Source organism: Eleutherodactylus coqui, chromosome 4 (genome assembly GCF_035609145.1).
Source record: "Eleutherodactylus coqui strain aEleCoq1 chromosome 4, aEleCoq1.hap1, whole genome shotgun sequence".
NCBI lineage: Eukaryota > Metazoa > Chordata > Amphibia > Anura > Eleutherodactylidae > Eleutherodactylus > Eleutherodactylus coqui.
The window spans coordinates 220,741,132-220,757,339 of NC_089840.1; the positions used below are offsets into that span (position 1 = coordinate 220,741,132).

General features: G+C 44.1%; 1 protein-coding gene across 1 annotated transcript; it reads left to right on the forward strand.

The window, feature by feature from the left end:
• The first annotated feature begins 584 nt into the window (after positions 1–584).
• Positions 585–3,229, forward strand: DKK1 (dickkopf WNT signaling pathway inhibitor 1). Its single transcript, XM_066598804.1, has 4 exons — positions 585–861; positions 1,108–1,261; positions 2,249–2,398; positions 2,599–3,229. The coding sequence occupies exons 1-4, from the start codon at positions 652–654 to the stop codon at positions 2,853–2,855; spliced, it is 771 nt and encodes a 256-aa protein (XP_066454901.1). The 5' UTR covers positions 585–651; the 3' UTR covers positions 2,856–3,229.
• The last annotated feature ends 12,979 nt before the right edge of the window (positions 3,230–16,208 follow it).

Genomic DNA, 16,208 nt, shown 5'->3' on the forward strand with positions numbered 1-16,208 from the left:
TATCTATCTATCTCTTTGCTGTTTATTATATCTGGCATATAAATAGCAGATACATAAACCTACAGGTATAATAAATAGAATTAGTATGAATAGCTCAATCTAAAAAAAACACATATAAAAATAGCATAGATATGGATAGACAGACAGATAACCTATCTTTTGGATTATATCTTTCAGTATGTCTCTCCACAGGTTATAAAATCAGTACATCCACTATCTATCTTCTCATTTTCTTTTTTTGTCTCTCTTTGCACCTATACATACACAGCTATATAAAGTTAAATAACTAGATGTACAGGGTCTGTGTACAATATATACATATGGTGACATCCCTCCATAACCCAGCTCTCCATACACTCCAGTCTTCCTGCAGTTGCTCCTGGAGGCTCCTGACCTTTGAGCTCATCATAAAGTCTACTAGCTAATTGCCATGATTGTGAGCTCCTCTGCAGTCTGCTGTGTGATGTAGCCGGGCTGGAGAGACACAAATCCCTCAGCTTTGAAATCCCATCCCTTGTCTTTGTTGTGCCGTGTTCTGGGCGTGTATCCAAACAAGCTGAGCAGTATAAGTAGAGCCCCGGCTCGTGAGCATCTTCATACAGGAGACCTCTGCTGAGGAGCACCTCCCAGGACTTATCAGCAGCTCTGACCATGCACCGGCCTCTTCTCAGGATGCTCATGACCCTCCTCTCTCTTCTCCAAGGAGCCTCTGCCTATGTGGTGGTGGCGGCAAACTCCAACTCTATCAAGAATGCCCCTGCAGCACCACCTGGCCAACCTATGGGCTTCTACCCAGTCAGTGTCAGCCCGGACTCCTTCTATGACATTGCCAACAAGTACCAGCCCTTTGATGCTTACCCTGTAAGTAGCTAACCTTTTCTATTCTGCTAAGTATAAACTTCTGTTTTTATGTAACCAAGATGTATTAAATGCATGTTGCTGATGATCCATATGGAGTTCTGATAGGTATATCTAACCAACATAATAAAGTAACTGCATCTGACTGTTAGCTCAAAGGGTCAGTGTACTGTAACTGCATGCTACTGTGTATATGTATTGCATATGATGGTGTATCAGTCCTAGACTGACATGTCCTGTATCTTTCAGCTTTACAGTTGTACAGAAGATGATGATTGTGCTCTAGATGAGTTTTGCCATAGCTCTAGAACTGGCAACAACCTGGTCTGCCTGGCATGCAGGAAGCGCAGAAAAAGATGCCTCAGGGATGCCATGTGCTGTATGGGCACCTACTGTAGTAATGGTAAGTCCTGTCAGTGCCTTATGCTAATATATTGTTTGCACAGAATGTAACAGTTTGGAGAAGGCTTGTCTTGGAGTTGCTACAATGTACTCACCTGTAGCAGAGGTTTATGCATAACAATGTTGTAGGACAATCTAAAGTTTATACAAAACACTAGCAAACTAGAAGAAAGCCTACTCATGAATATAAGGTGAAATATCCCCGTTTGAAATGTAAAGCAACTGTATGGATGCAGGGAACACAACATTGTCCCCTGCTGTAAGGCTAATTGGGTGTCTTGTTTGACTACAAAATGTTGTCAAGTCTTTGAGGATTTATACAAACTCTCTCTGATTACAAAGCTCAGGCAAAAGCTGAAGGTTATGCCTTAAACTTAAAGGGTCACAATTGTAAATGGTCTTACCCACCCTTCCGTTTAAAGTTGGCTCTAACTGTTCCTGTATTGCGCTAGTTAAAAGGAACCAGCTATAAACACCATAAATTAAGTTTGGTGATATGGGGACCAAAGAGCGTTTTTTTTCCCCCATTCTTACTCCTGTTACTACGGTGTACCCCCGCGGAGTCAGTGCATACACAGCAAGCTTAAGTCTCTTTTTAGAAGGCTGTACAGATACCTTCTCCTCCATCTCTATGGGAATGTGCATGCACAGCCTTCTGGAAAAAAGTCAAGCTGGCGAGCTTGCACTGACTTTGCCAGGGACACCACCTGATTGGGGGACTAGGTCATTATGAAATACAGCTCCCTAGACTCCATGTCCACTAGACTATAAGCACCATAACCTAATTTATGGCATTTATAGTTGATGGGTTCCCTTTAAAGTCATTATATGTAGAGATGAAGTGCAGTGTCCAGGTTGACCAAGCGACTGTTTTGTGATCCTACTTGCATACTATGTCTGGTATACTCTTAATAGGGGTTATTTATTTTCCTAGTAATGTTGCCCATTTCCATATATCAATGCTAAATTGTCACCTCTCCCCTCATAGGTATTTGTATACCGGTTGAGCCAGAAAATGAACGTTTCCCACATCATGGGTATATGGAGGATGCAATGATGGAGACGTACAATGACCAGGCCACAGTGGATACTAACACCAAATTTACTACATCTCCTTCTGGAATGCAGCCATTTAAAGGTAAATATACAACTCTTGTAGCTTTTCTTTAGTTTTTGCAATCAACCTGTAATATTGGCGATACTCAATAGGTGTAGAGAAGTCTATCTTATGTAATAGATACTGGTGTATCATAATAGAGCACAGGTAGCTTATGAAACTATGACAGATCATTGCAAGCAATCACATGGACTTCATGTATCTTTCTTTCTTTCCTTTAGGTCGTGATGGTGATGTGTGTCTCAGGTCATCAGACTGCGGACCAGGACTTTGTTGTGCACGCCACTTCTGGTCAAAGATCTGCAAACCTGTCCTTGAGGAAGGCCAAGTGTGCACCAAGCACAGGAGAAAAGGCACTCATGGGCTGGAGATATTCCAGCGTTGTCATTGTGGAGCAGGAATGTCCTGCAAGTTACAGAAGGGAGAGTTCACAACAGTTCCTAAAACCTCGAGACTTCACACTTGTCAGAGGCATTGAAAGCTCTCCATGGATTTCTTATAAGACTTTGCTTGACAGATGACTTGCTCTTTGGATGTACCTGTAACCTTATCACCGTTTACATGAAGGACTCTGGAGGTCGTCTATGATCCAGGGTCACCTGAATAGTTTCTTTTTATGGAACTGCACCTTATTCCCAGTGTTTGCAGTAAATTACTGTGTTGTAAATACAATGCAACTCTCTCAGTTGTATACAGTATATTTATGATTGTGGAAAGTTCCTAAATGCCGCCATTATGCTTCTATTGTGTAAATTTGTACACAGCCCCTCTACCCCTTTTTTACATTGTATAGAGAATTTCTGTTTTAGGATGTCAGCATTTTTATTTTAAATAAAATATTTGGAAAAATTAGATATCTTTGGTCTGTGGTAATTGTATATCTGTAGTAACCAATCAGAATCCCTTTCGATCTCTAACTACTCTGGTTTATTTCAATACTTTCCCAACACTATTGTTTTTACTATTGGTGGATGGATCTGTATCACGTATACAGGGTGTGACAAAAGGCATATCCAGCACTACATCTCAATACTGATGTCCTATATTGAAACCATAGTGTGCATGGATGCACTACATGGCACACTGGCCCAGGAACATGGGTTTAAATCATGCGTTGTCCCTGTGAGTAAAAAGTTTAATTGCCAACTTCAATAGCATGTGAGAAGCAAAATTATGCTTTTCCGTGTGTCCAAGTCCCATGAGACTGCTACTATCACTGAAGTACTCGAAGTTGGCCACCTTCTGCTATGCTAAATGCCTAGAGCAGTTGTTTGCCTATATATTCCAGGGACTTCATGCAGACCAGTGCCTGAATCTCCTGCAGACGACTGGATGATCTGCCCCTATCGTAGCCGGAGGCCACTTTGAGTACACTTTCCTTACTTCAGTCATAGCTGCTGTCCAATTGGACTATGGGGCTTGGAAAGTGGATTTCTGCTTCTCACATGCTACTCTTCAACTTCGCAATTGGGTTTTTCTCTTACAGGGACGACAACACTAAACTGAAGTCCATGTTCCAAAGACCTCGTGCCGTAGCATCATGTAGCGCATCCATGCTTTTCTATTCAAGTACACAATTTTTATAGGACACCAGTATTAAGATATGGTGCTGGATCAGGCTTTAACTGCGCACTTTGACATACTGAGGTGTTCCATCTGAATACTACTTGCCTATTGCTATGTTTATCTATAGCATTAGATGGTTACCTAATATGGGTAATTTTTATTAAAAACTGTCACTCATTCTGTTAGACCTCTTTGGAAATGTTACAAATGGGTTTTATGCATCAAATTCCTCCTTTGTCCTGTGCTGATTTAACACAAAGCAAGGAGCGGTGGGTGAGCGCTCGCTAGATGGTAAAAGTGGGTGAATATTACTAAATTTTAGCACTAAATCCAATTCAAAAGCAATTGCTGAGATTTGGGTAGTTGGGGCTCTTATTTTTTTATTTTTTTTTTTACATGGCACGATCATTGTTCACATTCGTTCTGGATCTCTGGAATCTGATCTGGCTATGTAAATGCCTGCAGCAACTGAATGACTAATAAGTTCGGCTTCTGCAGGCTTAAAAATCAAATGCCAATTGGCTAGTATATACCTGCTTCCACTCAGTGAGTGATCCTCATTCCGATGTGAAGGCACAGGAGCAAATCTTGCTGGAACGGCCGTTGGTCACTTAAGCACCTGATGGTCATCCCAAGTAAGAGGGCCCTTGCAAGGAAGCTTGATGTAGAGTTACAAAGTCTTACATCTAGTACTCAAAGGCATAAAGCAGAACATGCTTACAACTCAAGGTGGAGTAACTATCAAAGGACAGGATGTAAAGTGATGTTCTATTATGCTTTGTCAATGGTCCATCATACAAGTCCAATGCACACTATCCTCCCCTCCTGCCTATATCCCCATGAACTTTTTTTCTTCAGGAAGAGCCTTTCTACTAGCTCTTGCCCCTCATATCATCGAAGGCTATAGACCCAGAGAGGCGCAATGCGACGAGGAAATGGAAAACCATCACTTACAGTTACTATGAAGATCTTTCTGCTTTTAAAGAATGATGGGAGACTGTTCCTGCATAAGAAGTTATGATTTCTCAGTTACTAGGAGCAGTGTGACACAAAAAATAGTGATATACTGTACCTGCAAGACCTCCTACTGCCCCATGCTATACAACCATCTGGATGAAGAACTATGTCTGCTTTCAATAATAAAGCGATCACACATTCTTCAGCCTTAAATGAATGTAATTTCATGCAAAGTATGTTAAAAAATTGCATACTATTACAGTAAGATGAACAAATGTATATTCTACTGGAGGCATGTTAAACTTTTGCCAGGGGTGGCATAGCGGGTTTTTTTGGTGCCCAAAGGATTTTGTGGCTTCAGAATATACCCCTCCACCCTTGGTCCCTATAGTATAGTGTAATACAGTAGCTGGATGGACAATCATTCATTAAATTGACTCCTGCTGAACATTTGCCCCACCAATACATTCTTCTATTTATACAGGGATAACCCTCATTCAGATGACAGTACCCTGTTCAGTATCTGTGAGCCATGAACTGAACCCGCAGAGAGAAAGTAGGCCACCTTCACATACTCATATTCAATGCAAGCTTTCCACATCAGAAAACTTGCACCAAATCCATAATGGCCAAATCCAGACCTAAGGGCTCCTTCACATGGCATGTGTGCAATTGTATTTTTGCAATGAACTAGCTTTTTGTTTTGCATATTTTTCTGTACTTTTTGCGCTTGGAGGGTGTTTTTTTTCCTTTTTTCATATGGGACACAACCACATCCCGATATAAATGGCTATTTAGCCTAATGAGTTCCAGATGTGTTATTTTTCCAGTGGAATTGCAGTGCATTGTGCATCTTCTTGTGTGTGCATTTGCGTACCCACCATAGACTTCTATGGGGACCTTTGGTGCGTGAATGCACACAACAGGTGAGCATGCTGCGTTTTTTTTTTCGCATGTGCAAAAAACCCTGCCCTGCATTCACAAAAAGTTCATTAAAATGCACAAGTACATGTGCAAATCTACTTTGCTTATACTGCAAATACATAGCCTTGAAGCGTGCACAATTGCACATACGCTCCTGTGAAACTGCCCTAAGAGACACGTCCTGTGTCTCAGCAAAGCAATTTTGAGGTCTAATGACAAGTAGTCAGGCCATATTTTATGAAAGGCCATTTGATCTGGGGTGAAACCTTTGCAGTGAATGGATTTGCCAGGAAAATAGCACACAACTTCTGTGGCCTCTGATTGGCTGCAGCGGTCACGTGGTGTCCATTACAAAACAAAGACTGGAAGGACGTGGGACTGCAGCCCTGGATCATCAGTACTGCTTGTTTGGTTATTTTACACCCTGTAAACCTACTATTAAAAAATTATTTTGAAACTGGACATCTCCTTTAACCTGCAGGCAAAGGCAAAAAAAAAAGAATAAAAAATGGATGCATGAAACATTGCGCAATTCTGCTGAAGAAAGAATTTTAAAAAAGTCTTATTATTTTTATAGTGCCAACTTATTCCACAGTGATTTTGAGTATTTTTTTTATTACCCCTTACCAAGCTGGGTACTTATTTTACTGACCTCGGAAGGATGAGTCAACCTTGAGCTGGCTAACTGAACCATAGAGGGATTGAACTTGCAACCTTAAGATCATGAGCGAGAGCTTAGGACTTCACTTCTGCTGCCTTTTTTTATTTATTACCTCCCCCCCCAAAAAAACTGGGTATTCATTTTACTGACCTCAGAAGGATGGAAGCTGAGTCAACCTTGAGCAGGTTACCTGAACCAAGTGGGGATTGAACTTGCAACCTTCAGGTCATGAGCAAGAGCTTAGGACTGCTACATCTGGACCTCACTGGGCTAAATAGCTATTTAAATAAGGGTGTATTTGTCTGCTGTACGCCAATGACCATGCCCTGCAGGCGCAAAAACGCGTACCTCTGTCCGAAGTCATCCCTAGCCAGACAGAGCAGCTAATGAATAAAGAAGGAAGAAAATACCGTCATGTTCTTCTAAACCTGGACAACCTTTGTAACTTAGGAGTAACTAAGGCTATGTTTGCTTCTGCATTGGGGAATCTGTTTTTCTGCTCCATAATGAGTAGTAAAATGGAATATCTGGCCAAAATGACGTAACCGAATGTTGAATGGACCTATGGACCATAATGGGGTTCTGTCATCGCATACATACTGGACTTTTGCGTCAGGCATTTCCTGGCAGATCGTCACCCTGTGAACAGAGCTTTACAATGCTAGCTGTCCACAACTGCAGTCGTGGTATTTAATATGTAAGAAGCATATTAACAAAGTATCTATGGCATTGCTGCCTCGTCTAGAATAGACCTTGTCTTTTTCTTCCCTCTCTGGTCTATCTGGCTAATGGAATTTGTGGCTTATTTGCATGTAAAAGACTTTTTTCTGGTTTCCTCTCTCTCTGTTACCCTTCAATCTTCAAAAGGAGATATAAAATAAAAGATAGAATACCAAATGTAGCAAGATAAACAAGAAAAAACAAAGCCCTGGGAAGCCTGTCAGAGGATGAGGAAGTTATTATTTGGAGACATTGTACTCTAGTATTATCTAACAGTCAGAGATAATGTTCCATTGACAATGAAATGTTAGTGCTGATAAAGCGAATGGAAGGAGTATCCTAAGGCAACACTTCCAATTGTGCTGTACATCACTGAGCAAACAATGGCTTCAATGAAGAAGGCTAAAATAATGCAGCTAATACCGCGCCAATGTCAGACAGAGCTCATCTGCTTTCTAGCAATTATTACTAAGAGCCCCTTTGATACTGAATGATTAACATTCAGATTCTCGCTGGACCACAGGAATCTGAACAAGAATCGTACAATGTAAATTCAATCATCATGTCGATTGTGCAGGCATAAAAATCAAACACCAATCGAGTAGATAGAGAAGGGTAGAGTACAGTAGATAGATGCCCTATTTCCCCGAAAATAAGACAGGGTCTCATAATAATTTTTGCTCCAAAAGATGCGCTTGGGCTTATTTTTAAGGGATGTCTTATTTTGATGACAGCGGGACTACCCAATCTGTGTGTAAGAGCCAGGCACTTCCAACCCTTCTGGCCGCTCACACGAGCGCTCAGACCTTTGATGTTTTTAGGCGTTTTTACTGTATATTTTGAGAAGTAAAAACGCTGACAAAGCCCTTGGCCGCCGACACAGGATCGCTTCCTGGTTACAGGAGTCATAAATCCCACCTCCACAAAGCGATGGTTGTGATTGGTTCTTAGAGAGCTGCATTGATTGGCTGAGCTGCGGACTGCAGAAACCACTCCGGGGCTCTGGAGAGTAGCGGGAAGGATCTAAACCAAGTCTGCTGGGTAAGTGACTTGGATGACCTGTGGTAAAAGTGCTATAAAAAATGCAGCAATTGGGTTTTTATGGCCATATTCATGCACCTAAAGTACTCATATTGACTTTTTTATGAACTGTAACTAGGGCTTATTTTTGGAGTAGGGCTTATATTTCAAGCCTCACCCGAAAATCCAGAAAAATCATGCTAAGGCTTATATTCATGTGTAGGTCTTATTTTAGGGGAAACGGGATAGATAGATAGATAGATAGATAGATAGATAGATAGATAGATAGATCTCTTCTGAGCAGGCTGAAAGCTAAGCCCATACGTCTGCTATAACTGTCTACCTTCCAGTAGTCTGAGGATTGGGGGTTTTTATTTCAAAATGCATGATTACTGAACATAATAAAAAAAGAAGTCAAGTTTTATTCTTTGCTCTGAGTCATGCTTATTGCATCTCTCAAGGTGTCACCACCCCCCAAGGTTTTTGTTTTTCACATCTGTATAGTCTTAGATACTCTCTCTACTTTGTAGACAATGTAACCCAGGTCTGCAGCACCTTTCCATCAAGTACCTTTATGGCACAACTAGTAACTCAACAAGTTCCCCCCACTAATTATTGCTACCTAACATGCCACTAGAGATGAGCGCACGTACTTGCTAAGGCAAACTACTTGAGCGAGTAGTACCTGCCTGCTCGTCTTAAAAGATTTGGGTGCTGGCAGGCGGTGGGGAGCGGTGGAGGAGAGCGGGGGGGGGGGGGGGGGACGGAGGGGAGATCTCTCTCTCCCTCTCTTCCCACCGCTACCCCCTGCTCACTCCCGCAACTCACCGCTCTCCCCCGCTGGCACCCGAATCTTTTGAGACGAGCGGGCAGGTACTCGCATAAGGCACTACTCGCTCGAGTGGTTTGCCTTAGCGAGTACGCTCGCTCATCTCTACATGCCACCTAATATTGGAGCTCTGCCTGTGCTTTTTTCTTTTTTTTCCACACAACAGGACTCCTAGGAGAGACTGTGAGGGTCCTGATTACCCCCACAACACACAGGATGATTGATAACTTTTCCTATATTAGTGTGTGTTTCCAGAAAGCTGTCAGTCATCCTGTGCTGGCGGGGTGATCAGGACCCCCACTGTCTCTCCTAGGGGCTTGTCAGGGTAGACTTTCCTTTTCACTCAAAAATCCTAATCATATAACGAGTTCTGCTTTTTTCCTCTATCATATTCTACTATCAGATGGGGCAGCAGAAATCCCCAAACAGGTTAAGGGCTTCTTCACACGCGCATTTGTGCGCGCCTCAGTTCTGCCTTTTTGCAGAACGAGCAATGCTGTTTTGAATACATATCAGCGTATTTTGCTGTACTTTTTCTGCCCACAAGTCATGTTTATTTGCGCACGGCAAACAAGACGCATAACTAAAAATGGCTAATTAGTCCCAGATGTGTTCTTTTATACAGTGGAATTACGCAGCGTTTCACACATTTCGCTACATATTGCACACTCATTTGAGCCCCCCCCCCCATTGACTTCTATGGGGACCTTTGGTGCACAAATCCGCAGAAAAGTAGAACATTTTTTAGAGCGGCTTTGCATGGACTTGCTTGTGCATGCAAAACGCAGAGTACAACCCATTGACTTCAGTAGGTTCTCATTTTTGCATGTGCATTAGGCAGTTAATTATAAATTGATCAATGAGGATATTACCCCAGAACCCCTATCTGGAACATAGGGGTCCCTCATAGTGAACGAGAATGTTGAGAACAACCAAATACTTTCTACTGTGAGCTGCTGCATTGTGAACTACGTTCCTCAAATATTCCATCACTTTTTTCCTTACTTGAGATTACTACACAGAGGCTGGCAATGCAACAGAATACAAGTTCGCTTCTGTAAGAATTGTGTAGGAGGAGATTTCAGCTCAGGAACAAGCAGAATTGTGAATGCAGCTCTGGAGGACTTTATAGGCTGTAACTGGTAAATACAGTCATTCTTACAATTTTTCAATTTATGTAGCATATATGGCCATATAGACTATAGAGTGCTGCTACTTGGTGAACATCGTGGGTCTCATATCAACTGGCGAACATGATGGCAAGCATGTTACAGAAAATATAACTGCTGAATTGTCAGCGTCCTCCCTACTGCCATCTGTAAGCTGTAAATGTTTTATGGATGTCTATGATATGCAGACAATACACTATTATGAATGGTGCCCTATAGGTTACTGAAGAGAGCGGAATTCTCTGAGGCTGTTCTGCAATATGTTCAGACCAGTCCATCTGCCAGTGGGAATAATGTATCCTCAAATATTGTTATTAAAGGGAACCTGTCACCGGGCTCACACCATGGGCAGCATAAATCAGGGACCGATCTGCACAGCGCCCCCATGTGTTATACTGAAGTGCTGCAGCATTTTACAATAAACACACTTTAAGCTTACCTGTAACAGAGCTCTTGAGTCAAAGACTTGAGCCATGATGGCTTGTCCCCGCCCACAGCATGTTGATTGACAGCTTTCTCCTTGCTTGTGTATTGGAAGAGAGCTGTCAGTCAGCATGCTGCTGACAGGGAGAGGCTGGCACGGCCCAACTCTTTGACTCAAGAGCTCCATTCCCAAGGCAAACTTCAAAGTGTGTTTGTTCTAAAGTGCTGCAGAACTTCAGAATAATACATGGGCGCGCTGTGCAGATCTGTCCCAGGTTCATGCTAACCATGGTTTGGGCAGTACGAGCCCCGTGACAGGTTCTCATTAATTACAATATATGAGAAGTCTTCTTTAGACACCCACAATGCACAGAGGATAGAGCCCATTGATGTCAGCGGCATAGTTCTCATGAACATGTTTCGCCCGCGTGAAATAATAGGACATGCTCTATTTCCCTGCCTATTTGTGCACCAAGGTCCCCATAGATGTCTATAGGAGTTGCTCAAATACACACTCAATACACATGCAAATGCACAATATACTGCGCAATTCATTGAAAAAAGGACACATCTGGACCTTATTAGGCTAAAAAGCCTTCAAAAGCACTGAAGGGGTGTGTCATGGGCGCATGTAAACTGCCCTGCGTTCACACAAAGTCCTGTATTATGAACTGATATAGCGCAAATCAACCTCATCATACCTCGCTCACTACTCAAATATATTTGCGCTGAAGAGTGCGCTATTGCACATACGATTGTCTGAAGTATTTCTCTTGCGCACAATAAAATACGACATGCTCTATTTTCCTGCATATTTGCGCACCATAGGGCCCCATAGAAGTCTATGAGATGTGTGCAATATGCAAGATTATGTGCAATATGCTACACAAAACAGTGGGGAAAAGAACACTACTGGACCTTGTTAGGCTAAATAGCTTTTTAAATCAGGGTGGGGGGTGTCCTAGGACTATGTGCAGACACATACACAAATCAACCTAGTTCATTATGCAAATACGTGGTGCTGAGGTGAGTGTATATGCACATATGCTTACTGAAGCCGACCTAAATTAACATGCTGCAGATTTAAAATCCGCATGGCAGGTCAATTTACACTGCCGATATTCTCTGCAATGTGTGGATGAGATTTCTTGGAATTTCCTCCACACCGCTGATACTGTATATCAGCCGCATTTTCACGGCCGGCCGATGTAAGCTACCCGTCTGATGCATTGGTTTCCAATGCATCAGTTCAGATGGGCATATTCCCAATGCGTAAAAACGTTTGGCCGGTAAAGATAGTTCTGGTACTATCTTCCGGATGGAATACGGGAGCCTATGGGAGCTGCCGGAGAAGGAGGGAGTTTAGGAAAATGTCTGCTTAACTCCCACCCCCTTCTCTCCTCCTCTCTGCCCATTGTTGGCTGTCTGCAATGGGTGGGGGTGTCATCCCCTCCCATTGCTGGCAGCTGACAAGCGCGGAGAGGGGGTGGGAGCTTAGCACACTAGCTCTTGCCACGTCCTGCCCCCTACCCTTGTCGACAGCCGGCGAAGGGGGTGGAAAGGGGAAGGCAGTTTAGCACAGCTAAACCATGTACCCCCCACCCAATGGTTCTCCGGGTGCAGCGTATAATTGTCGAACAGGCATTACAACGGGAGTTGCAACCCTCTTGTCCCTGTATGTGCGGGGAAGGTCGGGCGGCACCTACCTTCCCGCTGTTATTTTCCATCTCCTGCGCTCTTGTGCAGAGTTTGAAAACCCAGCAAAGGGGAAAGCATTCCGCTCGTTCAGGCGCAACTACGCTCCGTGGCGCTGAGCGCAGAAGCACCTATGGCCATTTGGATAAGCCCTAACACTGTGGATTTCCCACTGCAGAAAATGTGTATTTCCACTACATGTGATATACCCTGAACTAGATAGCTTATAGCGGCTGTAATTCCTAAAACAACACGAATTATGTATCTATGTCTCTAACGTTGCATCAACAAAGCAAAAACAAAAAGGTTATGTAATATGGCAGCATACGATTGGCACCTACTTCTTTAAATCTGAGTTTTATCTCTGTCTACATATTAAATCAGCTTACACATAAACACACCTTTCATTTCGCAGAGCTTTAAAGCACAGCCTTGTACAGACAACATGCAGTTTGTTTAGAAAATGTATTATTTCTCTCCGTTGAGATTATAGTTGTCTTTCTCCAGATCGTATCCTCTAAATTATACCCTCCGCAGTCACAAGTGAAATTGTGGTTGTCATTTGCTGTTTATTTATTTCACATAACATACTGTGTATACGGATATCTGTGTGCCTGGATGGATGTATATGCGTCATGTGGTGCTCTGTAAAAATACTGCATCACTAGAGTTTAATCGGGAGCTTTTGACCTTCTTGCCCTATTATTTTCCTGTAAAGAACTTACACAAGTTTTTCCTATTTTGGTTTCATCTGCTTCTCTTTTTGGCCAAAATTTCCCAGTTTCATCAACCATTAATATGGCCTTATGAATACAGTGTAAGGCTTCCTATGCATGGGCGAGTGAGATATCGGGCTGTGAAGTTTAGCCTGATACCGCACTTGTCAACATGCAATTTACCATTTTTCTTTAAAAACAACTCCCATTACTTCAGGCAAAGTAGCAATCCTCCGGCATGACTTTTAGCCACTTTGGAGGATCAGCAAATGTTTCCCATAGTTTTCAATGAGAAACCTCGCATTGCACTTGCGTGCACATCTCATGCTGTGCAATGTGGTTTTCCACCCTATTGAAAAGAATGGTCAATGCGTTCCGAGGGAAGGCCTAAAGATAGGATATACTGCAATTTTTTTCCTGCATTGCTTCGGAAAAGATTGCTTATGTATATGACCCCATTCAATAGAATAAGGGTTCATATTCATGTGAGGACTGTCCATTTTGCAACACACTAATCTCGCATGATTTTCTCGGCCATGTGAAAACGGCTTAACTGCAGCTTCAGATGGCCGCAAAACGGGATGAAATGAAACCATTGACAATTGACAATCAAAATAAATCCCAGGATCAACAGCCCTTCTCCAGTAATCTAATGACTATGACTCGTAATATTATTAAGGCCCATTTAGACCCATTGATTCTTGCTCAAAAATTGCTCAAAGCCGTCTTTTGAGTGAAAATCGTTGGGTCTAACTGCACGGACATCGTGCAGTTTTCGTTAAAGCTAAAAGAGAACTATCAGCCTTATCGGTGCAGCTCCCTGAGTTGTCAGCGGGATACCACTGATACTATTGTTTCAGCTAATATCCCACTCGGAGAACACAGCCGGAGTATGAAGAACACAGCACTCCAGCTGTGTTCTGCATACTCCGCATAAAGCGCACAGCTGTATACCAGCTGTGTGCTCCGTGAACACAGCAGGAATATAGGATGCTGGCACCCCCGCAGGGATTTTTGGGGAAGGGCTTTAAATATAAGCCCTTCCCTGAGAATCATCCCTAGCTGGTGTACAAATAATAAAATATATATACTCACCTCTCCGCCGCTGCCGGGGCTCAGCCGTGTGTAGCTGCTTCTTCGCCCTGCACTGCTCTGAAGTTCTTTCATCAGACGGACATTTAAAAGCCTGCTGAAAAAGCTATATCTGATTGGCTGAGCATTCTGCCAATCACAGATAGCGCTCAGCCATTCAATGAATGACAGTCAAGTGCTGCCTGTGATTAGTCACAGCTCTCAGCCAATCACAGGCAGCATTGAATTCAATGAATGGCCGAGTGCCATCCCTGCTTGATGAAAGAACTTCAGAGCAGTGCAGGGAGAAGGCGTGGCTACACGCGGCTGTGCCCCGGCAGCGGCGGAGAGGTGAGTGTTAGGACTAGCAGCATCTGCAATTGCTGCTGCATGTCTGGGATCTGCACTCGCTGCCTTTTGCCTAGGTCTGGCTGCTGGCAGACTCCCCGCCCCAATCAGCTGCTGGGGCGGGAGTTCTGACAGCATTTAAACCTGCCTGTTTCTCTCTAGCATTGCCAGTGTTAGATTTGGATTTCCTGCTACACCAGCGTACTGCATACTCCTGACTCCTGACTCCTGTTACTGACCTTCTGCCTTTGGACCTGACGTTGCCTTTGCCTGACCCTCTTGTACCGCGTACCCTCTTGTTGCCGACCCGGATTGTCTGACTCTCCTTGCTGTTGTTTGTTCCAGTGCCTGTCCGTTCGTCAGTCCCCGTGTCCCCCTTCCTTAGTGAGTGTAGGGACCATCGCCCAGTTGTCGCCCTGGGGCTTAGCCCAGGGGGGCAAGTAGGTAGGGACAGGGGTTGCGGGTATTTTCAGGGACCTCCAGTTTCCCGGACCCCGCGTCCTGACAGTAACACTGGCCGAACGGAAGTCGGATCCCTACATCCGACCAGCAACCTTGAAACCCACTATGGAGGCTGTGGCGGCTTTAGCCAACCAGGTACAGATTCTGACGGACCTGGTCCAGGACTTGACCGCTCGCCTGCAGCTTCAGGAGCAGCGAGGGGCTTCTAATATGATGCAGCTCCCTGCCACTCCTGGTACGGTTTCTGAACCCCAAGCAACACCTCCTGACTTCTTTTCCGGTGAGAGAAGTCAGTTTTTTGTGTTCAGAGAAGGCTGCAAGCTTTATTTTGACCTCCGACCCCACACCTCTGGCACAGAGTACCAGAAAGTGGGTTTCGTGATAACTCGCCTGAGGGGAGAACCCCAAGTTTGGGCCTTCTCCTTACCAGCTGACTCCCCCACCCGACAGTCACTAGACGCCTTTTTTGCTGCTTTGGGCCAGATCTATGACGAACCCGACCGTGCTGCCTACGCTGTCGCTAAACTGTTGTCCTTGCGACAGGGTCAGAAGGGGGCAGAAGATTATTGTTCCCAATTCAGACAGCACTGCACTGAGTCGGGGTGGAACGACTCAGCCCTCAAGGACTTGTTCTTGACTGGTCTATCTGAGGACCTAAAGGAGCTGCTGGTGGCCCAGCCGGAGCCTGGTACCCTGGAACAAGCAATGTCATTAGCCATCCGAGCCGACCGGCGCCTGAGGGCCAGACTATCTGCTCGGCCCAGTCTGATCCATCCGGCCTTCCCGGCCACTTCTGCGGCAAGACCAACAACATCACCTCCCCCAGCTGAACCCATGGAACTGGGGACGATGTCACCTAAACAGCGAAGGGAATATCGGTTAAAGAAGAACCTTTGTTTATATTGCGGAGAATCTGGTCATCGCATCGCTACCTGTGGAAAAAAACCTCGGCAGGAGAAACTTCCGCTCCTAGGCAGTTGTCAGGAGGACTGTCTAGGGGCTCAGGTACCCCCTGTTGTGTCTAAAATGTTCTTGCCCTGTGTTTTGAAGCTCCATTCCTTCTCTCGTGCAGGACAAGCCTTTATTGATTCTGGGGCAGCAGCAAACTTTGTGAACTTTGATTTTGTGGCTCAGATTTTTGGTTCCTTGCTACGTTTAGATCCTCCTATTCGGATTGCAGGGGTAGACTCCACTCCCTTGCATGCCGGCCTCGTCAATCTGGTTACCCCAGAGTTGACATTCACCATAGGAGCCCAGCATACTGAGACTT

What these genes read in the sequence shown, in the direction of transcription:
- DKK1 (XM_066598804.1), top strand. Translation starts at nt 652, where the DNA reads ATGCACCGGCCTCTTCTCAGGATGCTCATGACCCTCCTCTCTCTTCTC. An exon ending in GGGCACCTACTGTAGTAATG is followed by an intron (nt 1,262 to 2,248) that starts GTAAGTCCTGTC and finishes CTCCCCTCATAG; the next exon opens with GTATTTGTATACCGGTTGAG. An exon ending in TGGAATGCAGCCATTTAAAG is followed by an intron (nt 2,399 to 2,598) that starts GTAAATATACAA and finishes TCTTTCCTTTAG; the next exon opens with GTCGTGATGGTGATGTGTGT.